Here is a 25998-nt window from a genome sequence, read left to right as displayed (position 1 = left end):
TTGTGTCATCTCTTTCATTATTTGCTTGCTCGATCTACCACTATTTCTATTTATTCTCCTTGTAACCTTTAAAAATTGGACCTTATAGTTTTTAGAGTTTATTGTCACGTTGGGTTTCGTTTTTATAATTTCTAGGCGTCCCGTCAAACGTTGCCATTATACTCCTCTATGGCCCGTCCACTGTCTCTTCTCTTTATTGTCATTGAGATTTTAAAAATCGAACATAATTATCGTTTGGATTCATTTTTACTTTTTAGAAGTCCCGCCAAACCGTCAGCGGTTTTGCCATTGTACTTCTCTATGGCTCGCCCGCTGTCTCCCTTCTTTATTGTCATTGAGATTTTAAAATCGAACATGATTATCATTGTTTTATTTTTACTTTTTAGAAGTTCCGAACCTTTAAAAATTGGACCTTCTAGTTTTTAGAGTTTATTATCTCGTCAAATGATGCCACTATGCTCCTCTACGGCTCGTCCGCCGCCTACTCTTTATTGTCATTGTGATTCTAAAAATCAAACATAACTATCGTTGGAATTATTTTTTTATTTTCTAAAAGTCTCGTCAACCGTCGGCGGCTCTGCAACTACACTCCTATACACCACGCCCACTGCTTCTCCTTTTTATTGTTATTGAGATTTTAAAAATCGAATATGATTATCAATGGGATTTATTTTTTTTTGCTCATTTGCTTCATGGCCTGCCTGCCGTCCCTCTTTTAATCGTCATTACGATTCTATTATGTGTTTTATTAACAGTTTTTATATGTCGTATCAACTATCATCGGGCATGTTACTTAATTTATCTCGTCATGTGTTTTAGATGGTCTTTTCTTTCAATATTTTTTTATCACAAATTTTAGCTATTTATAAATTGTATTCCTAATTGAAATCTTATTTTTCTTTTTCTAATTTCAGAATTTAGTTTTTTTTAAAAAAAATTAATTCATATCTTATTGTGTTCTTTAAATATTTTTATTTTTTATTTTCAATTTCAGTTGTTTCAAAACTGTATTCCTACTTGAACTCTCTTTTAGTTTTTCTAATTTTGGACATTATTTTATTTTTTATTCTGAGTTTTAATTAATCTCGTATTGGGTTCTTATATGGATTATTCTTTCAATATTGCTTATTTTTAATTCCGAATTTCAGCTAATTTTAAATTGTATTTCTAGTTGAACTCTTATTTCAGTTGTTTCAAAATTTTATTTCTACTTGAACTCTCTTTTATTTTTTTCTAATTTTGGATATTATTTTATTTTTATTCTGAATTTTAATTAATCTCATATTGGGTTGTTATATGGATTCTTCTTTCAATATTGCTTATTTTTAATTCCGAATTTTAGCTAATTTTAAATTGTATTCCTAGTTGAACTTTTTTTTTTGCTAATTTTGGATTTTATTTTTATTTTTATTCCCAATTTTAATTAATCTCGTATTGGGTTCTTATATAGACCCTTCTTTTAGTATTCCTTATTTTTAATTCCGAATTTTAGCTATTTTAAAATTGTATTCCTACTTGGACTATCCTTTTCTTTTCTAATTTTGGATTTTATTTTATTTTTATTTTGAATTTTGATTCATCTCGTATTGGGTTCTTATATGGAAACTTCTTTCAATATTGCTTATTTTTAATTCCGAATTTCAGCTATTTTTAGATTGTATTTCTATTTGGACTCTCCTTTTCTTTTTCTCCGATTAATGTGGGAATTTCTAACCCCCACAGCGAATGTGATGCCTTCTTTCAAAGCTGTTTTAATAATATAACTAGCTGGGTGGCCCACGCAATTGCGCGGCTAGCACCCATATAAAATTATATATTTTTAATATGATTTTACTTCAAATTTATTAAATAGTTATCTCGTTGTCTTAAGATTTTTAAATACTAAACCTTATTATCCTCATGTTTCTAATTTCTTTAGTTTCTAAAGTTACAACAGTTGCTACCCCTTACTTCTGTCATATTATTATTTATTTGCTTGCTCGATCTACCACTGTTTTCTATTCATTCTCCTTGGAATCTTTAAAAATTGGATCTAAAAACTATAAGTTTTAGAGTTTATTATCCTGTTGGACATCTTTTTTATAATTTCTAGAAGTCCCGTCAAACACTGTCATTATACTCATCCATGACCGTCCACTGCATCTTCTCTTTTTTGTCATTGCTATTTTAAAAATCGAACATAATTGTCATTTAGGTTTATTTTTTTTTACTTTCTAGAAGTTCCGCCAAAACGTCAGCGACTTTGTCACTGTACTCCTCTACGGCTCACCTGCTGTCGCCCTTCTTTATTGTCATTGAGATTTTAAAATCAAACAGGATTATCATTGCGGTTTATTTTTTTTACTTTTTAGAAGCCCAAACCTTTAAAAATTGGAGTTTATTGTCTTGTTGGGTTTTATTTTCTTTTATAATTTTTAGAAATCCCGTCAAACGCTGCCACTATACTCCTCTATGACCCGTCCGCCGCATACTTTTTGTTGTCATTAGGATTGTAAAAGTCAAACATAACTATCATTGGAATTCATTTTTTTTTTTACTTTCTAGAAGACCCACCAACCATCGGCGACTTTGCCATTGTACCCCTATACGACCCACCTGCTGCCTCTCATTTTTATTATTATTAAGATTTTAAAAATCAAATATGATTATCATTGGGTTTATTTTTTTTTACTTTCTAGAAGTCCTGTCACCCGCCTTAACCGATTGCTTCACAACCTGCCCGTTGTACTTCTTTTTAGTCGTCATTAGGATTCTATTTGGTGTTTTATTAATAGTTTTTAGATGTCCCATCAACCGCCACTACTCTGCTCCTTTGTAGGCATGTTACTTAATTAATCTTTTCATGTGTTTCAGATGGTCTTTTCTTTTTAGTAATCTTTATTTTTTTATCACCAATTTTAGTTATTTATAAATTGTATTCCTAGCTGATATCTTATTTTTCTTTTTCTAATTTCAGAATTTATTTTAGTTTCTGTATTGTGTTCTTTTGATATTTTTTTTATTTTCAATTTCAGTTGTTTAAAATTGTATTCCTACTTTAACTCTCTTTTTAATTTATTTAATTTTTTATTTCCAATTATAGTTAATCTACTATTGGGTTCTTATATGGACTCTTATTTTAATATTGCTTATATTTAATTCCGAGTTTTAGTTAATTTTAAATTATATTCCTACTTGAACTCTTCTTTTCTTTTCTTTTTTCTAATTTCGATTTTTTTTGTTTTTTTATTTCGAATTTTAATTAATCTCGTATTGGATTCTTATATGGACTCTTCTTTCAATATTTTTTATTTTTAATTCCGAATTTCTGCTATTTTTAAATTGTAATCCTACTTGGACTCTTTTTTTTGGGTAATTTCAGATTTTATTTTATTTTTATTCCGAATTTTGATTAATCTCGTATTGGGTTCCTATATGGACTCTTCTTTCAATATTTCTTATTTTTAATTCCGAGTTTCAGCTATTTTTAGATTATATTTCTACTTAGACTCTTTTTTTTGCTAATTTCGGATTTTATTTTATTTTTATTCCGAATTTTGATTAATCTCGTATTGCGTTCCTATATGATCTCTTCTTTCAATATTGCTTACTTTTAATTCGGAATTTCAGCTATTCTTATATTGTATTTCTACTTAGACTCTTCTTTTTTTTTCTCCAATTAATGAGGGGAATTTTTAGCCCCCACAGCGAACGTAAAAATCAAATATGATTATCGCTGGGTTTTTTTTTTTTACTTTCTAGAAGTCCTGCTAAACGCCTTGACCGATTGCTTCACGACTTGCCCGTTTGTAATTCTTTTTAGTCGTCATTAGGATTCTATTTTGTGTTTTATTAATAGTTTTTAGATGTCTTTATTAATAGTTTTTAGATGTCCCATCAACCACCACCAATATACTCCTTTATAGGCATGTTACTTAATTAATCTCGTCATGTGTTTCAGATGGTCTTTTTTTTAGTAATCATTATTTTTTATCTTTGACAAAATATCTGGTGTTGGATGACCTTGGGAGGTTGACGGTGATAGGATATGCAAAATAACATCTCTATACACATGGGTTTATCTTGGAGGGGGGGGGGGGGGGGAGGGGGATATCAAACCATGGTCATATTAATGTAGCGTGGAAGCCTATAAGATATATATGCTGGTGCTAAGTCACTCGATATGGATTAGACGTAAATGAAACCCTAGTTTGTATTAATAGTATATATGAACATTTTTTGTAAGTTGTTACAACTATTTGCACCTATCATATATAACATATATGCAATTTACTCTACCTTTGACCTTGATATTTTGCACTGAATTTAACAGAGTTGCGTGATGTCAAATTGTTCACTAATTTACGCGCATCCAACATAATAAAAAACAAAAAATAATAATAATAAACGAATTAACTGCCCACCAGATGTTTTTGAACACATCACGAGATAGTCACCCTTCCAAAATACACACGGCAGCAGACGAACAAGACCCCAACAACACGCCACGAAACGCAAGCAATAGATTTGTCCGATGGTTAGGTCCAACCGCCGCGACACACACAACGTTCAGTTAGGTTCCAGTAGCTCACAGGTCGCAACGCCCCTCACCCAAACAACGATTTTGCCCTTACTCTTAGCTTAACTCTTACACCCAATACTGATGACTAGCTACTTGCTCCAATCTTATTAGCAGCTAATGGTTTTTTCTCCGGCCCCCAATTTCATCATCACCAATTCACCAAGTAATTAATCTTCACACTAAACCGAGTCTTCTTTTTCTCTCTCTCTCTCTCACAATCTCAGTAGTAAGAGCCAGCCTCTGTTCTAGAAACCGTGCGTGCATCACAGACAAAGCTGTGCATGGTGTGTCGTGACGAGCATGCGTGAGTGCGTTACACGCTCAAGAAAAGTGTGTTAGCTTAGCTTAGCTAGCCAACCATGCATATATTCGTCACGTTCGTTTCGAGTTGATCGATCTTGTGTTTAATTCCAAGCTCCTCTTGAGCGGCCGTAATTCTTGATCGTCGTTCCCATTTGCTATAGCTAGCTAGCCATGGAGGACCTGTCGCTGTCGTCGGAGCTCGACCCGGCGCTCCTCTCGACGTCGACGTCGTCGTCGTCGCCGCCGGACTCCGCCTCGCCGTCCTTCTCCTTCTACCACCCTTCGCCTCCCAACTACACCCTCGCCGTGTCCAACCTCTCATGCCGGGACCCTCGCCGCGGCTCCGGCGGCGCCGGGTTGCTCTCGTGGTTGTTGGGTTCTTTCTCGACCAGCTCGCCGCCGGCCACCGGCGGCGCGGGCCTCCTGAACAACGTGTCGTTCACGGCCTCCAGCTCGCAGATCCTGGCCGTCGTCGGCCCCAGCGGCGCCGGCAAGTCGACGCTGCTCCGCATCCTCTCCGGCCGCGGCACCGGCGGCGAGATCGCCGCCAGGCCGCACGCGGTGGTGTCCGTCAACGGGCGCGCGGTGACCTCCCGCGCGCGGCTCCGCCGGATGTGCGGGTTCGTGACGCAGGACGACAACCTCCTCCCGCTGCTCACCGTGCGGGAGACGATCCTGTTCGCGGCGCGGTTCAGGCTCCGGTCCGCCGTGACGGCGCGGGAGCGCGGCGAGCGGGTGGAGGCGCTGATGCAGGAGCTGCGTCTGTCGGAGGTGGCGGACAGCTACGTCGGCGGGTGCGGCGGCGCCGGCGGCGCGCCGCGCGGGGTGTCCGGCGGCGAGCGGAAGCGGGTGTCCATCGCGGTGGACATCGTGCACGACCCGCCGGTGCTGCTGCTCGACGAGCCGACGTCCGGGCTGGACAGCCGGTCCGCCATGGACGTGCTGTCGCTGCTCCGCGACGTGGCGCGCGCGCGGCGGCAGGTGGTGGTGCTCAGCATCCACCAGCCCAGCTACCGCATGCTCGCCTACATCTCCTCGATGCTGCTCCTCTCCCGCGGCGCCGTCGCGCACTTCGGCACGCTCAAGTCGCTGGAGCACTCCCTGTCCCGCCTCGGCCACGAGATCCCCATGCAGCTCAACCCGCTCGAGCTCGCCATGGAGGTCACCGAGCAGCTCGAGGCCGACCACGCCAGGTTCGGCGCCGCGCTCGCCACCACCATCCATCAACACCAACACAACAAGGTCATCGACGACGAGGACGAAAGCAGCGGCGCTGGCGAGCACGAGCACGAGCACGGCTACTACTGCAGCCGCGCGGTGGAGGTGGGGGCGCTGGCGGTGCGCTGCTGGCGCACGATGCACCGCACCAAGGAGCTCTTCGCGGCGCGCGCGGCGCAGGCGGTGATCGCCGGGCTGGGGCTCGGCAGCGTCTACTTCCGCATCCGCCCGGACCCGGAGGGCGTCGCGCTCCGCCTGGGCCTCTTCGCCTTCAGCCTCAGCTTCCTCCTCTCCTCCACCGTGGAGGCCCTCCCGATCCTCCTCCACGAGCGGCGCGTCCTGATGCGCGAGGCGTCCCGCCGCGCCTACCGCCTCTCCTCCTACGTGGTGGCCAACGCCCTCGTCTTCGCGCCGTGCCTCCTCGCCGTGTCCCTCCTCTTCTCGGCGCCCGTCTACTTCCTCGCGGGGCTCCGCGCCACGACCCAGGCCTTCGCCTGCTTCGCGCTCGCCGTGTGGCTCATCGTGCTCATGGCGAGCTCCCTGGTGCTCTTCCTCAGCGCCGTCTCCCCCGACTTCGTGCTGGGGAACTCGCTGATCTGCATGTCGCTGGGCGTGTTCTTCCTCTTCTCCGGCTACTTCATCCCGAGGGAGAGCATCCCGAGGTACTGGGCGTTCATGTACTACGTGTCCATGTACAGGTACCCGCTGGACCTGCTGCTGATCAACGAGTACGGCGGCAGCAGCAGCGGCAGGTGCGTGGCGTGGGCGGGAGGCGTGTGCTTGAGGAAGGGGGGTGATGTGCTGAGGGGGAGAGGGATCGACGAGGGGATGAGGTGGGTCAATGTCGGGGTCATGCTAGGGTTCTTCGTCTTGTACAGGGTCATGTGCTGGGCTGTGCTGGTCAGGAGGGCAGCCAAGACCACGCTGTGATTTTTCACATAAGTGTGTGTTGTAAGTAGTACTCGTATATGGGAAATGGGACGTGACTACGCGTCGGACGTCCGATCCACTAGAGAGCTGAGATATACTGTTCCTAGCAGTCTTGTTTGTTGAAATCCAAAGATGTGTAGCTCCCCTATTTTCTGTTCACGTGTCCTTAACATTTTTAAAAAAGGCAAAATTTGCTATAGGACATTTAAAATTTGTGGCTTTTACTATGAGACACCTAAAGAACATATATCTTCTCATAAACACTGCAAAAATATGGTGGTTAACGGCTGGAAACCCGTTTCATTATTTTATTATTTCCGGTGAAAACAGATCAAGAAACTTCAATGAAAGACAAGTTTGCCCTTGCAGCCGCCGTGGGTGGAGGTGGAACGGCAGTGGCCATGTGGATGACGGTTGCTGTGGGGGGAAGTCGGAGATGGCACGGTGGTGCGAGAGGCACTGGAGCTCGGCGTGTCGGTCGGCGGCCATGCGCATGACAAGCTCGAGGTGCGCTTAGTGGCAGCGGATCTAGAGGCGGGCGTGGTCAGGGGGCAGGTCATCATTGTGGTCGAGGTCCCGTGCGGCCATGTGGACCTAGTCGTGCAAGATCTAGGCGTGGTCGTTGGGCCAGCAGCGGGCAACGTAGCAGACGATAGAGGCAGAGATGGGGTCGAGGAGCCCTTGCGGCTGGATCCATCCCAGTCCTAGTCGCTGTCGCTTTGGCGGCGGGCTAGGCGGGGTCGTCGGGCCAACAGAGTGGCAGCCGCGGGAGGTCGCCCATTGCCGGCCGAGGAGATGAGGCACGGGCTCAGGTTCATGGTTGGATCCATCCCAGTCCTAGTCGCTGTCGCTTTGGCGGTGGGCTGGGCAAGGACGATGACGACGGCAACGATGGGATTGGGTTGGAAGAATTTGATAAAAGAAGAGCCAATGCCCTCCGATGACGACAAGAAGGAGGATTGTGATCAATGGAGTTCCTCAGCTTGCCACTCACTAGAAGGGTGGATTGTGAATTTGTGATGTATGGATAGTGCCAGATTCTTACTTTTGTTGTTGTTTCTCTCTCTGTTTTCACCAGATATAATAAAATAATGCGGCGGGTGTCCAACAACTAATTACTATATTTTTATAGTATCCACGAGAAGATACACGTTTTTTGAGTGTCTCACAGCAAAGATCACAAACTTTGAGTGTTATGTAGCAAATTTTGCCTTACAGAAATGAGGTGAAGATCAAAGAATTGGTCGCTTAAATTGTTTGATAATAAAAGTGTGAAACACATATATTGTACTATTCCATCTATTATACATTACTATAAGATACCTTTGAAAGAAGGCACCATAATCATTGTGAAGTCTAGAAATTCACACATTAATAAAAAAAGAAGAAAAAAACTTAACCATTAGATCATAGTGGACTCATATTATAATGGTATAGAAAAAAGAAGGCACCATGACATGGTTGTTTTCAGAGAGACGGTGAACAATGCTGACCATTTCCCTCACCCACCACCATGTAAGTGTAGTTTAAGGATCTATCATGCATAACATTTAGGCTTAGCATTCTAAATTACTCGATATGACTTTACTTATTTTGTAGGTAACTATTATCTGGTGGATTCTGGTTACCCTCTACGTGAAGGCTATATGTCCCCATATCGCAAGACAAGATATCATTTGAAGCAGCTTGATACCAAAGGTCCTGAAAATTTGCACGAGATTTTTAACTACCAGCATTCTTGTCTACGGAATGTAGTTGAACGCTCATTTGGGGTTCTGAAAGAGTAAGTGGTGGATTCTGAAGGGCATACTGTTTTATCGTATGGAGAAGCAATCAAAGATTATCGTAGCATGCTTCGTGTTGCACAATTTTGCAATGGACAACAAAGAACCTGACATGGATGTGCACAATGTGTTTGGTGAGAACAAGTACCTTTGCAGGTCAGGTCAACAAATTGGCTCTGCCCACGATTGGTTAGCGGCGACAGCCAAGCTGGACTATATGGTTTGGCATGAATTGGTAAGTGTTTTGTTAAATGGTAGAGCGTTGTTCCGGTCCATCAGCTCGTACCTCACGGTACTTGTACCTCGCGGTACAGAAATGCATCTAACCGTTCGCTATCAAGGGGCACGATGGGGAAAACGGCGGAAGCGCAGCCCGCAACGCGCCTCAGGCATTAGGAGCCGCTGCCCACACGTCGTCACGTCGACATGCAGCGCCGCAAGCTCATCTCGTAGAAGCCGGCGTCGAAGCCGGCGACCGCTCCAATTCATTGACGCGCGGTGACGCAAGGGAGGAGGAGGAGGCCCCGACTCCGATTCACTGACACGCGGCGACGAATCATCCCGTCGAGGACGTCGTCACCGTCATCCGCGCCGACGAGGCGCACCACTGCGACCTCGACGTCTTCATTTTTTCAAGTTGATGTACATGACCATCCATGACGAGCTGTCTATGTTGACCACGATAACATTCACAGGTGGTCGTGGTGCGAGGCAGCGATGTGGTTGTAGAGTGGTCGTGGTGCCTGTTCCGACAACTCCACGACCACCTCGCTGCCTCGGCCACCTCGACGTCATGGCCGGCAATGCTCCTAATGCCACCGCCGCCGCATAGCTTGGTGTCTGATCTCTCCACGACCACCTCGTGTCTCACCCCGCTGCTCGCAATGGCTATGCCTAGACCAGACCTCGCAGAGTCGTGGGCCACACATGCCGCATGCTGCCGTGGACCCCGCAGCCCGTGCCGTCGACGCTGGGATTGGATCTCGCCGCACGTCGCCGTCAAACGCTGGCCCTGCAACGCACCGCGCTGCTCGCCGCCGCCGTCGAAGCCGGGGCCGAACAACGCAGGCCGCATGCCACCCCGAACCCTTGAACCCCGCAGCTCGCCGCCGCCACCATCAACACCGGCCCTGAACCTCGTCGTCCGCTAATGCCGCCGTCAACAATGGCCTCACCGCCCACCCCAGAGCCCTTACATGCGAAAAGTCTATACTACCCTTCCACCTCTCTTCAAAAGACGGTACCACCATATGGGCTAAAATGGTACCGCATGGTATCGAGAAATCTCAATCGTTTGATTTGTCCCAATTGATGGCTAGGATTTAGTACCGCCTCCCTTGGCTGGATGGGAGTAAATCTCATGCAGAGGAGGCACCTTCGGGTTAGTGGATCGGGAGGAGGAAGAGCTTCAGCCCTCATGCCTCAGCGCAAATAGATGTATGATGCGAAGTTTCTTATTTGCCCTTCCACAACGCGGACCCAGGGGAGGTACCGCCAAACGGGATTACGGTACCTTGCGGTACCAACGTTTATCAGCCGTCGGATCATGCTCAATGGACAAATAGGATTTGGTACCTCCTCCTGTTGGACTGTAAAATTCCTCTTAATGAGTTGGTATGTAACATCAGCTGCATGGTGGGAAGTAGTAGAATGTAACAATATAAATTATTTTGATCTTCTCGTTCCAATTGAATATACTGAAGCTATGTTTGTGTTTGATTGATTTTGCAGTGCACAATATCGTTCGTGATGTAGGAGTCAGCAGTTATTGTTCTGTGATAGCCCTAGTTAATTTGAAAGTCTTGTTCTGTAGTGTAGTATACACACTCCACTAACAGGGTTAAAATTTTCACCAAATTTGTGTTACAGGGCATATTAGTGCTCCAGTGAATCCATGGTTCCTCACAATTGGAAGGTTGTTATGCCTACTTACGTTTTGGTGTCAGCTGATTGGTTCGCTTGGCCCATTGTAATCACTTGGTTTATTAAGGCTGACATATTATGGATTAGGTGACCGTATGGTTCCGTGACTGAAAGATGGTTATGAATGTGAAATTTTGCTATGCTTGTGACTTGCAAAATATGGCTAATCTTTGTGTTGCCTGCATACTAATGGAAAATGGTTCCATTAGGTTTTGGCCCTACTATTATGTTTTATGTGTGCTACTGCTGCAGCAGATTGCAGGGATCTGGTGTGCTACATGCAAAAATAGATGGTGATTACTATCAGGTACGTACTACTTACAAAATTTAGGTGTAAAAGTAGCACATTTGCTGTGAAAATTACTTATGGCTCTCAATAAGAGGGGTTTGCTAGAGTAAATCCATCTAAGCTTTGTTGAACTTTCAATTTTAAGATGCCTGTATCCGAGCGCTAATTGCTTTTAGTTTCTTTCTGTGCTGCTCTAACTATGAAGGACCAAGCTAAGTTCACTGTACAATGGCATATTAAGGGCCCCTTTGAATCGCAGGGTAGAAAAAACGGAGGAATAGGAAAAACATAGGATTCTGACAGGAATTGAAGTGTAAAACAGAGGATTGCAAAACACAGGAAAAACACAGGAATGGTCGTTTGATTGGAGCGCAGGAAAAACGCAGGAATCGGATGAGAGAGATAGACTCAAAGGAAATTTTCCAAGAGGTTGGAGCTCTTGCTAAATTTCCTCCAAAATCTACATGCAATGTGTCATTCCATAGGAATTTCATAGGATTTGGAAAGCTTCAATCCTTTGAATCAAAGGGCCAAATAGGAAAATTTCCTATAGGATTTGAATCCTATAAAATTCCTACATAAATCCTTTGATTCAAAGGGGCCCTAAGGCTGTGTTCTTTTGGAGGGGTTGGAGACCCCTTCCCTCCGCACGAAAAACGGAACGATAGATTAACACGTAATTAATTAAGTATTAGCTATAAAAAACTTGAAAAAATAGATTAATATGATTTTTAAAGTAACTTTTCTATATAACTTTTTTTGCAAAACGCGTACCATTTACTAGTTTAAAAAACATGTATGCAGAAAACGAGGGAGATGGGTTGGGAACTCATAGAAAAGAGGTTTGAGTTGATCTTGATCTTACTGTTCTGTACCGTGTAAAGTGGAATATTTTGGAACTTTGTTTTGTTCGTAGCATATTTGCTGGAACGGTGTAGCGCCCTACTCTTACATTCCAGTATGTCAACTAAAATTGTGGTCTTGTTACTCTTGTACTTATTTGTTTAAATTTTCCTTCCAGGGAGTGATCTAAGAGGATCGTTGAGCTGCAACAAAAGGCAATAATTATGGTGGATTTTTTTAGCTTTAAGGTTAGTTCTCCATCGTGTGCTTGACCAATAGAGTGGAATTCTATGACTTGAAACATGATTTTTTGCTATATTGTCAGAAAACTTTTTGAACCAGCTTAGTTGAATTTAGCTATGAGATTGTTGCTTCATTTATTTAACTTTATGCTGCATTATGATACTTTTAACAGCATTCCTGAAACTTTTGATCACATCAGCCAAAAGGATCTGCATGAACTATGGTATTGCTACCTTTGACAAGTGATTAGACAAATGCAGATGGCTGAACCATTGTTTAAAGACACCGGCCGTATGGTCTAAGCTGATCATTTTGGCCATATTCATGGCTTTGTTGTTGTCATCAGGCCTTCGACATGGAAGATTGGCATGTTTGCTGGGACGGCTATGGATTCTTGGGCAAGTTGGCCAGAGACTACGTGACGTTCATGATCCTCAGCCACTGGAACACAATGTTCCTTAACGCGGATGATGCCGGTGCACGCACTTCTGCTGAGAGGCAGAGACCAATAAGCTCCTCTTCCGGTGAGCCGGCTAGACAGCCTGCTTGATGTTGCCCGTATCTTTGTAGCCTTTGATTGTCTTTTTGTGCTGTAAATATACATGTATCCTGTAACATAATGTATGCAATATGAAAAAAAAAGGGGGGGGGGGGGGGGCAAAACCCTACTTTTTGTGCAGCAGCAATCACAAATGATCAGCCCCCGCAAAAAAAAAAAAGATCAACCCCCTATTTGTTTCTAGAATGATCACTCAAGCATTTGAATGAGACCAACGCTTCGGCCATTTTTGTTTCTCTTGATTTTCTATAATTTTTTTAGATGAAATCCAGGATTTATTTGAGAAGATATGGGTGCCACGTGGCCCAATCAAAAGTCGGGATTACCGCTGGCTTGAGATTACTATATATATGTGTTCTAAGTGGCTTGTTTAAGCAAAGCTGTTGGTCTACATAGTATCTTTTGAAGAATAAACTGATATGAGCCTAACTGCTAATCACAGTATATGAGAAAAGGTATCAATCAAGGACTTGAGTGAAACCTATTCACATGAAATTCTGAATTCAAGGTATAGTTCATTGTTCAGATGTGGATAGATGTAGCTCTTGTTATAGGTGGATGTTCATTAATCGGTCTCCACCGAAACACTGGTATATCAAAGTTGCATTGGAATAAAGAGCATTTTCGTAAGCTTTGAAATTTGGTGGAGATTGTTAAATTTACTTGGACAATTGATCCATTTAAATCAATGATATCAAATAAATTCCAAGGCTCATATGCTAGTATTTATGTGTATTCATTCTCTCATGAGTTATCAATGGTAAAGATGAAGAGTTCTGAGAATTAATCCATTCATTGATTACATCTAATTGATAGTTGGTTGATAGTAGTGCAGTGGAGGAAGGTTGATGGCTAGTTGATGACAATCAGTTACTCTATTTTTCTTCCTATTCCATGAGTCTCTTACCCTTCATTTTTCTTTTCTCCTATAAAACGAGAATGGATTTGATCTCCTACGCATGAGAGAGAACATACATTTTCCATCCACTTCCACTTCTGTTGCTTCTATGGTGATTCCATCCTGGCGAGTGTGTGTGCATATGCACTAGGAGAACAAGGCTCCGAAACCTCACATCCTTGATCTTGCACCGAGAGGAGGCGAATCAGGCTTTTTGCAAGCACATTGCACGACTGCCCGCTTGTGCTTGAGTGCGACTACATCGACTACTTCCTTTTAATCATGGCTGGTGGCGAGAACAAGAACAGTAAAGGCAACAGCAATGGCAATGGCAAGAATGGCAATGACAACGGTGGGAACGGCAACGGTTCTCCTTCTGCTACCATTGCAACCACTATTGTATCACTGTATGCTATTGTTCTCTTCTTCCCTTCTCTGTTGGTTCCTTTCATATGCGCAAATGAGTTAGATATGCCTATTTTCATGGTTTACACTGATATCATGTTTTTTTTTCATATTCCTGTTGTTGAGAGTACATCGTTTATTGATTTACGCTATCATAATTTAAATTTACATCGTTATGATTTACTCTCTTATTTTCTACATCAAATATTAAGGTGATTTCCTTATATTGTCAATAATTCAAAAACCTTATTATAGCCAAATATCATCTACGGTTAAGAGGCTCGTATAAAAAATTGATTTTCGCTTATGGTTCTTAAACCGTTTTCATAGAACCATCTTCTTATAGACAAGAGTAGTTATGGTCCACCACTCCACCTACAATCTAAGGGGCCTCATAAAAAAAGATCGATTAATCTGCATAGTGGACCAAGTCAATTACGTAGTCAATGCAGGTTTGTGTACCCTGCTATAGCTGAGAACGATCGATCACCTTTTGAGCCAGTCCTCTTAATCAATTGGCATCCACAGTTGACAAGATGGCATGCAAGAATCTAACCATGCAAGCGGTACTCGATCAACACGTTAATTCTTATTATTACCGCGAATATGGCTGTGTTCAGTTACACGTTAAAATTAAAAGTTTAAAGAAATTAAAACAATACGATGAAAAAGTTAAAAGTTTATATGTGTAGAAAAGTTCGATGTGACGAAAAAGTTAAAAATTTGAAGAAAAAGATTGGAATGTAAACATGGCCTATATCTCCCAACCACCACTAGGACGAAAGACATAAGTGACATTATTTTCAGTGTCGGCCTGCTCAATTATACACACCCTCTTGACTTCACTCTTCCAATTGCAAGTCTTTCCATGACTGTATTTATGTCAGATTTCAGTCTCGCCTCTATCGGCATCCCCAATTGAAATGGAAATTCCCAGGGGCAATAAAAAATTTAGCACGAGATATATATGATACGTTCTAATACTATAAATCTAAATATATTCTTTTTCTAGATTTATGTGGTAGGATACGTTACATCTCTGTATTAGCGGCATCATCTTTTGACTTGTGCTTATGCTTTATCATCTAAAATTTGAATTTTTAAATTAAATTTGGAGTTGATTTTGGAGTTTTTTCATCGAAGTTTATTTTTCAGCATTTGCTTTTGCTTTTAGATCGCTAAGAACATGTATAAAAAGCTTTATTCATAAATTATTTTTCTTAACGGGCTGTAGATTTATTTTCTATAAAACAAAGGGAGCAGACCGAAAACTACCGGAGGTCAATGCATCCTCTACTTTTAGTTCGGCTGGGTTTAGTTCCAAATTATTTCTTCAAACTTTCAACTTTTCTATCACATCAAAGTTTTCCTACACATATAAACTTTCAACTTTTCCGTCACGTCGTTCCAATTTTAACCAAACTTTCAATTTTGACGTGAACTAAACACACGTTAAGAAAAATTCATTTTCTAAGACATATTACTATGTTTTGGGTAAATTTTGCATTTGCCTGCAGATAATTGTCAAAATTCCATTTTGAATTAGATCCAAGCCAGTGCCTTTTTTATAGAAATAAAAACTAAGCCATAGGATTGAAACACGGTAAACCAAGCCTAAAAAAGGATAAACAGTAGCGGGTGCAAAACAGCAAATCTTATAGAATAAATATTCACCGCCAAAAGAAAAGACAGCATTATTTTCAACATGTTAAATAAATTAAACCAGAAAACTAAAACAATATGATAGAGAGCGAAATTGCAACACTTTACACCAAATGTTTTCCATAGTGCATCCGAGGCAGTCCTCTATATTAATCTCACAAACTAAACTCTATGAAAAAGAAAGAAGTCTAAAAACCATAATGGTCTCTCGATAAAGGTGTCTTACACAATCTCTCTCCTATTCTAGAGATGAATAAATATCAACAAGTCATTCTTCTGATAGAATAGTAAATCGGTCACTAAACAAGTTTTTTTAGGAAGGTCAGTAACAAGTCGGTGACCTGTAGGGGTGGCAACGGGGCGGGGCGGGGCCGGGTTGGCTTGGAATGCCCCCACCTCCACCCTCATGCAGGTATCCCCGTCCCCGGCCTCGCAAAGGAAGTCGGGTGAAAAACTTCACCCGTCCCTACCCCCATAGGGGACCTGGTGGGTGACCGGGTCCCCGCATCAGCTGGATGGAGTTAATACTCCATCCAAATATTGCAATACACTAAATAATAGTATGATAAAATTTCAATAACCCTCGACAGTGTGGGTGGATTGAAGGAAGGAAAGGGATTACGATTGAGGGGACTAGGGTATTGAGCTTTTATATGTCAACTTTGAATGGGATTGTTGGGTCTATATTATTGTAATGGGCTACTTTTAGAGAAGTAACTCACATCCGGGACCCCTCCGGGTCACTTGCGGGTTAATTCCGATCCCCATCCCCGTTCCTAGAATTTTGTGGGGCCCCGTCCCCACTCACCCGCGGGTGAGAACTCTCCCGCCCCTGTAGGGGCGGGTCCCCTACCCTAACGGGGAAATTGTCACCCCTAGCCATACGGCATGCGTCTAGACAGATGCAGACTCTAGGGTTTAATTGTCCCTTTTGATTCCTATCATGTTGGGGATGATGAGATTGAGATGGGCTATGTCGCAGTATGTAACTCCCACATCGGGGAAGCAAGACCCCCTTTCGAAGATTTGGACAAGGGGCGAGTCTAAGCCTGAGTCACCCTCAGGATCAAATGGACGTGATGAAGTATACAGGTTTGAGCCATACGGATGCGTAACATCTTACTCTTGTGTGTATGTAGACTATCAGTGATGAACTTGTATTACGATGAGATATAGGACTTATGTGAGCTCTAATTGCTAAAAGATTCAACCTTCTATTCATTGGGATAGATCCTCCTTTTATATGCCAAGGGAAGTGCATAGTGCTAAAACTTGCATCTAAGAGCGGGCCCTATTCCAAAGAGTTGGGTGTGTCTTGTTTCGTCGATGTCCCCTATAGCAAGATGGCAGGAAGTGACATCTTTGCTCTCCGATTGACACACGATGCAGAGGCAAGGTGATCTTCTCACCATTGGGCCCACCAGTCAACTCTTACAAGGTGGCAAGATTGAATATGCTGGAGTGATATGGGAGGGGCATGTCCACCCCACCTATTCCTTCGGCAGACATGGGTTCTCGGGAGGCTACATGCGGCGTCATGTCCCTAAGATGTGGGTGGATGAGCTGTTCTCCAAACGGCTCCCTCCTACAACGGAAATAATAATATTGAGTTGGAGTTAAGCCCGTTGGCCCACCAAGCGAGGTGAAAAAAACCCCATAGTGAGCCCGGGGCAATGAGGTGTGCTCGGGCCCCTGCCTAGGGCCCCAAGTCCATTGGTATTGCGCATTGAGGGTGCCTCCACTCCATGGGGCTTGTTTCCATGCCTGGCGCACTGAGTTTCCCAGGTCTCCAGGGATATTTCCTCTTGCTTCTTTACAGGTTTCTTGTTACTTTGGACGAGCTTCTCGAAGATGTCGTTAATGAACGGGTTCAAAGTGGTTACCTTCGTCAAAGAAGCACCATACACCTTGGAGATATTCTTGTAGGTCTCCACCCTCTTCTCGGTACCTTGGATACGTAGATCTTGTAGGTTTCTACACTTTTCTTAAGATCTGAATGTAGATCTTATACGTCTCTTGAAGATATAGATTTTGTACGTCTCTTAAATATGTAAATCTTATATGTCTATCTCTTGTTGTGATACACATCATTTGGAGCCCTGACTATTCCAGGGAACCGGGGACCCCATTCCCGTTCTCCAAACAGGCCATATTATAGATCGACTTTTTAAGTCCTATACTGCTGTATGCATATAATAATCAATACATTTTATGAACTTGGTCAAACTAAAAAAATTTTAACTGAGAAAAAGTCAAACAACTTATAATATAAAATGGGTAAGTACCTCTTAAGTTCGGCCCCACTCATATCAAGATGCGCCACTGGTTGACCTGTTCTTTGTCGAACATGTTGCCGTCTGTTAGACTTCTTAGAGAAGGACTCAGCAACTTGTTTATAGCAATTACCAATTAACGTGGGGGCATTTTAGCAAAGCTGCGGAGCATTTAATTATTATGAAGTGGAGTAGATAAGTTTTCATTTGTTCAGGCTATAAATTGAGAACAGACTCTGCCCTCTGGTCACGCATTCTACACAGAATCTCTGGTTTTCCCAACTGTCAGAGAAGTAGAGAACATTCCAGCTTAGTTGAACTTCTCACAAAAAAAAAAGGTACTCCAGGCTGCCTCCAATGGCGGACCGAATCCCTGCTGTTGCCGCTGCCATTGCCATTGCCTCCCTAATCCTCGTCGTTACGCCGGAAATGGTCTCCTCCGGCTTCATTCCACGGTTCAAGCTAAGCCCAAAGGCAAATAAGCAGATCCGGGACATATTCAAGGACCATGCCGCGGACTTGGCCGGCCTCGCCGCGGACGCCATCCCCAGCAAGGGCGAGGGCGAAGGCAGCAGCAGTGACCCAAGTCAGGCCCCGGCCACCACCGGCGGAACCTACCTCATCACCGTCGGTGTCGGCACGCCTCCGCAGTATGTCTACGGCGCGTTCGACATCTCCAGTCAGTTCGTGTGGGTGCCATGCGAGGAGTGCGTGAGCCCCTACTCCTGCCCCAGCGACAAAACCGGCGTTTACAAGACGCTGCCCCGGGAGCTTTACTCATGCGGAGAACAGCGCTGCCGGACAATCGTCGGGCAGCCGGACTGCGGCGCACCGTATAATGGCCCATGCAAATACACCTGCAGGTACGGTGGTGCGGGCGGAACGGAAACGGAAGGACACCTCGGCCTCCAACCGTTCACGTTAGGTGACAACACGATGCCAGTCAATATGATTTTCGGGTGTGGCCTCGAACCCGAAACAAACTTCGGCGTGATCGGCCTAAACAGGGGGAGACTCTCCCTCATTTCGCAGCTACAACTCGGGCGGTTCTCCTACTACTTCGCCCCTGAATACGACGACACCGCCGCCGGCAACGCAAGCTTCATCCTCTTCGGCGAATACGCCGTCCCGCAGACCAGCAATCCCCGGTACACTCAGTTTTGGTCCTACGAAAACGGTGCCTACAGCTACCTTTACCTCGTTGGGCTCTCCGGTATGCGAGTCGGCAGCAACAACCTCAACATGTTGGGTGCGGGGTCGGGCGGCCGAGACCCACTCGTTGCGTACCTCAGCACCTCCGTGCCCATCACCTTTCTCGAGAAGAACGCCTACGACCTTCTAAGGCGGGAGCTGGTCAGCACGGTGGGGTCCGACACCGTGGACGGCTCTGCGCTCGGCCTTGACCTGTGCTACACGAGCCAGTACCTGGCCAAGGCCAAGTTCCCCGCCATGGCGCTCGTGTTCTGGGACGGCGCGGTCATGGAGCTGCAGCCGCGGAACTACCTCTACCAGGACACGGCTACCGGGCTGGAGTGCCTGACGATACTGCCGACGGCGGTGGCCGGCGGGCTGTCGCTCCTCGGCAGCCTGATCCAGACGGGCACGCACATGATGTACTACGACATCCAGATCCAGGGCCGCGGGTCGCTGTGGTTCGAGTCGTTCGACCAGCCGTCCAAGTCGTCCAACCGGGCGTCCTCGGCTTCGGCTGCCGCGTTGCCGCGGATCATCTCGACGGCTGCGGCGATCGCCTGTTCCGTGTGGTCTGTCGTGGCGTGCATGTTCGTGTGAACTGCTTGTGTTGTGCTACGGATGGACTGAGATATGTGTTATTAGAACTATCTTAAAAAAAACTTCGCAATTTTTTTTTATAAAACTTTCAAATGTAAGTATAGTGTAACTATATTATAATAACTTATATATAACTAGAAAGTAACTACATTGTAACTCGTATATAATTTATACGTAACTAAAATAAAAATATCCAAAAAATTATATGGCACGGTGGTAGCATAGATCCTCAATGAGCTCAACGGTGTGAGATCAAATTTTAGCAGCTACACTTGCTAATTTATTTTTTCTCCTATTTGCTAGCACGAATCTTAAAGCAAATCTAATGGTCTAAAATTGAAAGTTTTCCCCCTAATCTAGCAATTCCGATAAGGGTTCTCGAATGTTGGTGTGTTCTCGTATGAGTTTAGATCGGGGCGGTAGCCGCGGTACGTCTCACAGGTTGTGCAGCTCTTGGGACGGCGCTACTACGAGCGATGTGGCTTATGAGTTTGTCTCGATCTAACATTCCAAGTCTCGAGTTGCATCCAACCCCAATACGCTGCAATCTATACTCATCGATTTAAGTAATAGTAAGAGAGAGTGACATATGGAGCGTATTGTGTTATTGACTGGTTAATTTTCCTTTGTGATCAGAACAAATCAGATTTTTGACTTTCTTTTGTGATCAGAATAACTCACATTTTTGCCATCCAAAACAAAGTAGTGGACATACGCATGAATGAACCGATAACAACATCAAATTCAAACCGATGTTATTGAACATCCTAAGGGTAAGAGCAATGTGTCACTATATATATTTAGCCTGGGGTGCCAAATAGACTAAAGAACTTCAAAAGCCACTACAAAATGCAATGTGGCCTAAAACCGAGTCATTTATGTTTGAAGACACACATGTGGCATGGCCTAGCCCACGGAGCCAAGATTTGTCCCAGCACATAAAATTACCTATGTACCCTCGAAATCAACTAGTACACTGCCCTTTGACGAGGCCGGTACAACCATGTCTCATCGCCTCCTCCTAACAGCATCTCCTTCCTCTCCTCCTCCCGCGCCACCGTACGCCAGTCTGACCTCGCCGACGATGAAGCTCCGGAGTGGCTTCGTGGCTCCGGAGCGGCTATCCCCAAACGCGGCACAGTCTCCACTCCCTCCGGTTCCAGCCATGCACAGGCTTCTCTGAAACTATCTGCTGCTGCTGCTGAAAGCCTGAAATGTGAGTGGGGCTTTGTTTCTTTCTTTGCTACTCCCGTGCATGTCTTGGATCCTTTCGGTATGGTCTCTTGCTGCGCCGTGTGAGATTCTTGCATCTGCTACACATGGGTTCTTTGGTAAAGTTGGTTTTTGCCTCTTTCAGTTCTTGGTCTGCTTCATCTGTCTTGTTATCTTCCATTTGCTAATCCTTTGCATTTTATTTGTTGATAAATGGAGACTTGTGACCTTTCATCTCTTGCTCAAGTTTCACCTCTCTTCCTGCATCTCACTACCTGATTTGGTGCTTAATCTAATCCAATTCCTTTTTGGTTCTTGTGATTGCGGTGGGTGATTAGGTGCTTAACATAATCCCAATCCTAGAAAAACAGGAGAGCCGGCCATGGCTGTGATTGCCATGGCTGCTGTACGGCGAGCCACTGGGGCAGGGGAAGCCGGTCATGTCGCCGGAGGGCGTCGTGCCGAGAGCACAGACTCCTCTGGATCCTCCTCCGATTCCAACCATGGACCACGCGGAAAGGGGAAAAAGAAAGCGGCCCGTGCGCGGGAGAAAGAGGGGGACGCGGGAAAGAGGGCGATGGCGAGGGCAAAACCGGGATGCGGCGCGCGCCTGGGCACGAGCACGAAGCCACTCGCCCCACAGCGCGCCGGCCACGCTTTCTCCCAGCCGCGCGCAGCTTCGTTTTCACCCAAGACCGAGTTGCTTCGTTTTCACTTGCGAACGTGGCGCCGATTTCTCCGGATTTGTCGACGTGTACGCCTCAAGCCGAACGACACCGTGTTGCATTGTAAAGGCCTAATAGAACGGGGGATCCCAATGGGCGATCGATCGTGGGTTAGCGATCGATCCCCTCTCCCTCCCTCCCTCCACCGGAAGAAAATTCTCTGCGGCGGACTACCCCAAAATCGAATTCATCGCATCACCGGAGAGGCAGAGACCAATATCACTTCCTTCAAGGCTCCAACCGAGGAGAAGATATCAGGTTTCTTGAAGCGATATTGAATATTGATCCTGGCTTCTCTTTACAATGGGGTGCTCATTGGGATTGGAATTAGTGTGCTCACAAGCCCTCCGCCGTTTGAGAAGGGGAATGCGGTGGATGATGCCGAGGAGGAAGCGACCGTCAAGGATATCACGAATGAGAAGCTGAAGTTGGCGGCACAGAACATGCCACGGGAGATGGCGGCGGCGGCGGATGGGTGGGGCTCCTTGGCAGGGGGAACCCGACGCCCCGACGGGTGAGGCGTAGTCGTAGAAGCCGAGGAGCGTCGGCGGGTGGAGCGCACGCACACGGCGGAGGAAAGCAGGATCGTTGACGATGCAGCGGAACCGAGGAAGGAGGCGCAGACCGCGCATGCGCGGCCGACATCAGTGACGGACGGGAGGCATATCAGGACCTCCACGATGAGGTCGTAGGTGAGAACCAGCTCCTGGGCGTTGAGTCGACTATAGAGATTGGACATCGGCTCGGCTCGAAAGAACTCGGGCTACAGTAAAAACTTAGACATGCGTCGCTAGACTACGCGGTGTTGTACATGAAGTGTCATGCGGCATCGCCGCAGAGAATTTTCTTCCCCCTCCATCTGGTTTCCTTTCTTGGGTACCACATTACTTTCCTATTTTAGTAAATTTGTACACTAAAGTTTATACACCTCAAGTTTACACATTTAAGGTTTAGAGACCAAAAGTTTATAAGTCAAAAGTTTATATATCCGATTCAAATTTGAATTTGAATTCAAATATTTTTTTTATATATAGTATTTCTATATATCAAAAGTTTATAGACCTAAAGTTTATAAGTCAAAAGTTTATATACCCGTTTCAAATTTGAATTTAAATTATATCTAATTAAAAATTGAATTTGAATTCAAATATTTTTTATATATAGTATTTATATACATCTAAAATTTATACACCTAAAGTTTATAGATCCAAAGTTTATAAGTCAAAAGTTTACATACCCGATTCAAATTTGAATTTGAATTCAAATATTTTCTATATATAGTATTTCTATATATATAAAGTTTATACACCTAAAGCTTATAGACTCAAAGTTTATAAGTCAAAAGTTTACCTACCCGATTCAAATTTGAATTTGAATTCAAATTTTTTATGTATAAGTATTTCCATACATAAATTTGAGTAAATTGTATATTGGTCCTGGTTTTCTTACCTGTGTTGCACAATGGACTGGATGCTACCCCATATTTTCACTTTAATACATATGAAGTTACCAAAACTTTCATCTTGGACTAGTGGCCCACATATCATGTAGAAAGTGTTTTCTTCCATCTCTCCCGTCTTCACCGACGAATGCATCAATCTCATCTTGGGCCCGTGGTTAGTGACCAGCAGTCCAGAATGAGTGCAGCTTTGTTGGTGTGATTTGCTTGGGGTTCCAATTGAAGTCCGATCTTGAGCAACGCAGGTTGGCCAATGGATGGACCGAGATCGATGGAGCGCCAGGCTGTACGTTGTACGTGCCTTCACCTGTCAAGCTCGAGGGGCGCCCGCACTCGTCTCCCAGTGGCAGCGCCAACGACAGAGCCCATTCCATCTCGCGCATTGCGTCAGCCGGTGGAGCGGTCGTCGACGGGCACAACCTATGGAGCCGACGAGCGGTCATCTTCAAGAGGGAGGGATGCAGGGCAGAGCTGCAGAGGACATGCCAGCGGCCACTCGATGTTCGTGCAGCCTGCTAGGCTGCTACTGCTGCATTACTGGGGAAGAGATGAGCTCTGCCCGATCAGGATAGGGACTAATAAAAGAGGAAGATGAATGGCTGAGGCTAACATGTGAGTCAACTAGTCCAAATTGCATAGTTTGGTAACAAAACCTGGTTCAAAGTGAAAATGGTTGTACGTTCCTAGTCCAGTATGCAACTTATGTAATTAAAACTAGTCCAAAGTGTAATTCACTCCATAATTTTTTCTAACTTTTTGTTTTTTTTAAAAAAATTTTATGGTGTACTGTAGTAGGAAGATAAGAAGGGGAGGAGGGAGGAGTGTATCGAGTAGTATAGGGGAGAGGGCAGGCAGGTGATCGCTGGGCGGACAGGGGAGCGATCACCCGCCCATTAGCATTTCCGTAATAGAATAATGTTTTATGAAAAAACTAATGAACTTTTTTTGAACGAAAAATTAATGAACTTCAAGTAGCGAAGGAAGGTAAAATAGAGAGTAGCTTTCACGAAACCATGTTCACCACCAGCACGAGTGCACAACCCACCCCACGAAACAGGCGATCGTCACCGCCGCCGGGAATTAAATTAAAGGCCAAAACAAACACTGTACAACAAAAGCGGGAAAAGCAAAACAAGAAAAACCAAAATTACAGGAGATAAGGGGGAAGAGAAAAAAGAAAGCCACACAGGGAGGATAGCTCTATTCGATTGCTTGAACCGATGAACCCAGAGCTTGGCATCTTGGCAGCAACATCTGAGGAGGCGGCTTATGGATGGGAGTTCATTTTGGAACACGACTTCGTTTCTATGGTTCCAGAGGCACCAGCAGCAGAGAAGAAACAATGTGTTGTTCAACGGTACCGGGGCACCAGCAAGGTTGTTGGTGTGCAGCATGAAGAGGGTTGTCACTGACGGAGTGAGCTTGATCAAATTCCAGAAAGCTGATGAAAAAGGGCAATCGAGGAAAAAGTGATCCGTATCTTCAGGAGAGCTCTGGTAGAGCTCACATGTTGGGGATGGGAGAATCTTCTTTTTGTGTAGATTTACTCTGGTCGGAAGATGGTTGAAAGCTAGAAGCCAGGCAAAGAATTTGATCCTGGGGGGGGGGGGCTTTGCTTTTCCAGATGTAAGCCCATTGAGGCCATTCCTGAAACTTTGCCATTTGTAGCTGGTAGAGAGCTGAAGATGAGATGACACCATTTTTGCATTTGGTTTTACATATTAGCTCATCCTGGGTAGCCGAGAGGGGGGATTGCTACAATAAAACCTGAGGGTATTGAGCTGATTATGCGCTTCCATTGAAAGACGTGGGACAAGGGTGGCAGCCAGGCCATTTTGGATAATGGCTTGCACTGTGCAGTTTGACTTAGTAGAGTGTGTGTAGAGAGCTTGGAATCTTGAGGCAAGAGGCTGATCATCCAGCCAAATGTCGTGCCAGAAATTGTTGCGCCTGCCATCTCGGACAACCAAATTAGTTTGAGATCTGAGAAGTGGAAACAGGGCAATCAAGGATCGCCAGTGGGGGCCCAGGGCTGAATCAGCATGCTCCCTCCATATCCAATTTGTCCAGGGTGAATTCTAGGTGTACAGTCTGTAAAGCATCTTGATGAGAAGGCAGATGTTTTGTGTGTGAAGGCGTTTGATTCCAAGGCCACCTTGCTTTTTGTCTATGCAGATTAAGTCCCATGCAATGAAGCATTTCGAGCCGTGACATGATTCCTCCCCAGTCCATAGGAAAGCCCGACGGCCATTGCATAGGTCGGTAGAAAGTCTAGCACTGAGTTCACCAAGACCGCCCTGCCTGCATAGTTTAAGAGAGAGGCCTGCCACCCCGCTAGGTATTTGTTAACTTTTGCTATGAGTGGTTGAAAGGCAGTGAGGGGTAGCTTAGTAGCTGATAGTGGCAACCCCAGATAAGTTTGAGGAAAAGATTCTAGCTTGCACTGGAGGATGTCTGCTAATTCTTTGCTGGCTTCTGGTGGAGTGTGAAGGGTGACTAGGGTACTTTTGCTGAAGTTTATTCAGAGACCCGTGGCCTGTGCAAAGGAGTTGAGAATTGTTTTTAGAGCACTTAGCTGGGAGGCTTCTGCTGGGCAGATAATAAGTGTATCATCTGCATATTGTAGGGTGGCTCCTAGCAGGTTGTGAATTATTGGGTGCTTGATAGCACTGCAATTCTTGATCATCTACTGCAAGATATCAGCAACCAGAATGAACAGGTAGGGTGAGAGTGGGTCGCCTTGACGGAGACCTTGAGTGCAGTTTATCCATCTTCCAGGGATGCCATTTAGCAAGACAGCTGACTTGCTTGAAATTAGCAGAGCTTGGATCCACTTCTGCCATCAATTAGGGAAATTTCTAGCTCTCAGAATAGCTTGGAGGCTTGACCATTGCACTGAGTCAAAAGCTTTTGCAAAATC

At 44.6% G+C, this 25998-nt stretch overlaps 2 protein-coding genes across 2 annotated transcripts; both read left to right on the top strand.

The window, feature by feature from the left end:
- Positions 1-4716: 4716 nt before the first annotated feature.
- Positions 4717-7165, top strand: LOC4338652 (ABC transporter G family member 23). Its single transcript, XM_015784231.3, has one exon. The coding sequence runs from the start codon at positions 5036-5038 to the stop codon at positions 7010-7012; it is 1977 nt and encodes a 658-aa protein (XP_015639717.1). The 5' UTR covers positions 4717-5035; the 3' UTR covers positions 7013-7165.
- A 10981-nt stretch (positions 7166-18146) lies between these two features.
- LOC4338650 (aspartic proteinase nepenthesin-1) lies at positions 18147-19832 on the top strand. The gene has a single exon (XM_015783220.2). The coding sequence runs from the start codon at positions 18249-18251 to the stop codon at positions 19680-19682; it is 1434 nt and encodes a 477-aa protein (XP_015638706.1). The 5' UTR covers positions 18147-18248; the 3' UTR covers positions 19683-19832.
- The last annotated feature ends 6166 nt before the right edge of the window (positions 19833-25998 follow it).

The sequence above is a fragment of the Oryza sativa genome, chromosome 5, assembly GCF_034140825.1.
Source record: "Oryza sativa Japonica Group chromosome 5, ASM3414082v1".
In the NCBI taxonomy this organism is placed as follows: domain Eukaryota; kingdom Viridiplantae; phylum Streptophyta; class Magnoliopsida; order Poales; family Poaceae; genus Oryza; species Oryza sativa.
Note: the sequence above shows the minus strand (reverse complement) of the source record. Positions and strands in the feature narration are given on the sequence as shown.

What these genes read in the sequence shown, in the direction of transcription:
- LOC4338650 (XM_015783220.2), top strand. Translation starts at nt 18,249, where the DNA reads ATGGCGGACCGAATCCCTGCTGTTGCCGCTGCCATTGCCATTGCCTCC.
- LOC4338652 (XM_015784231.3), top strand. Translation starts at nt 5,036, where the DNA reads ATGGAGGACCTGTCGCTGTCGTCGGAGCTCGACCCGGCGCTCCTCTCG.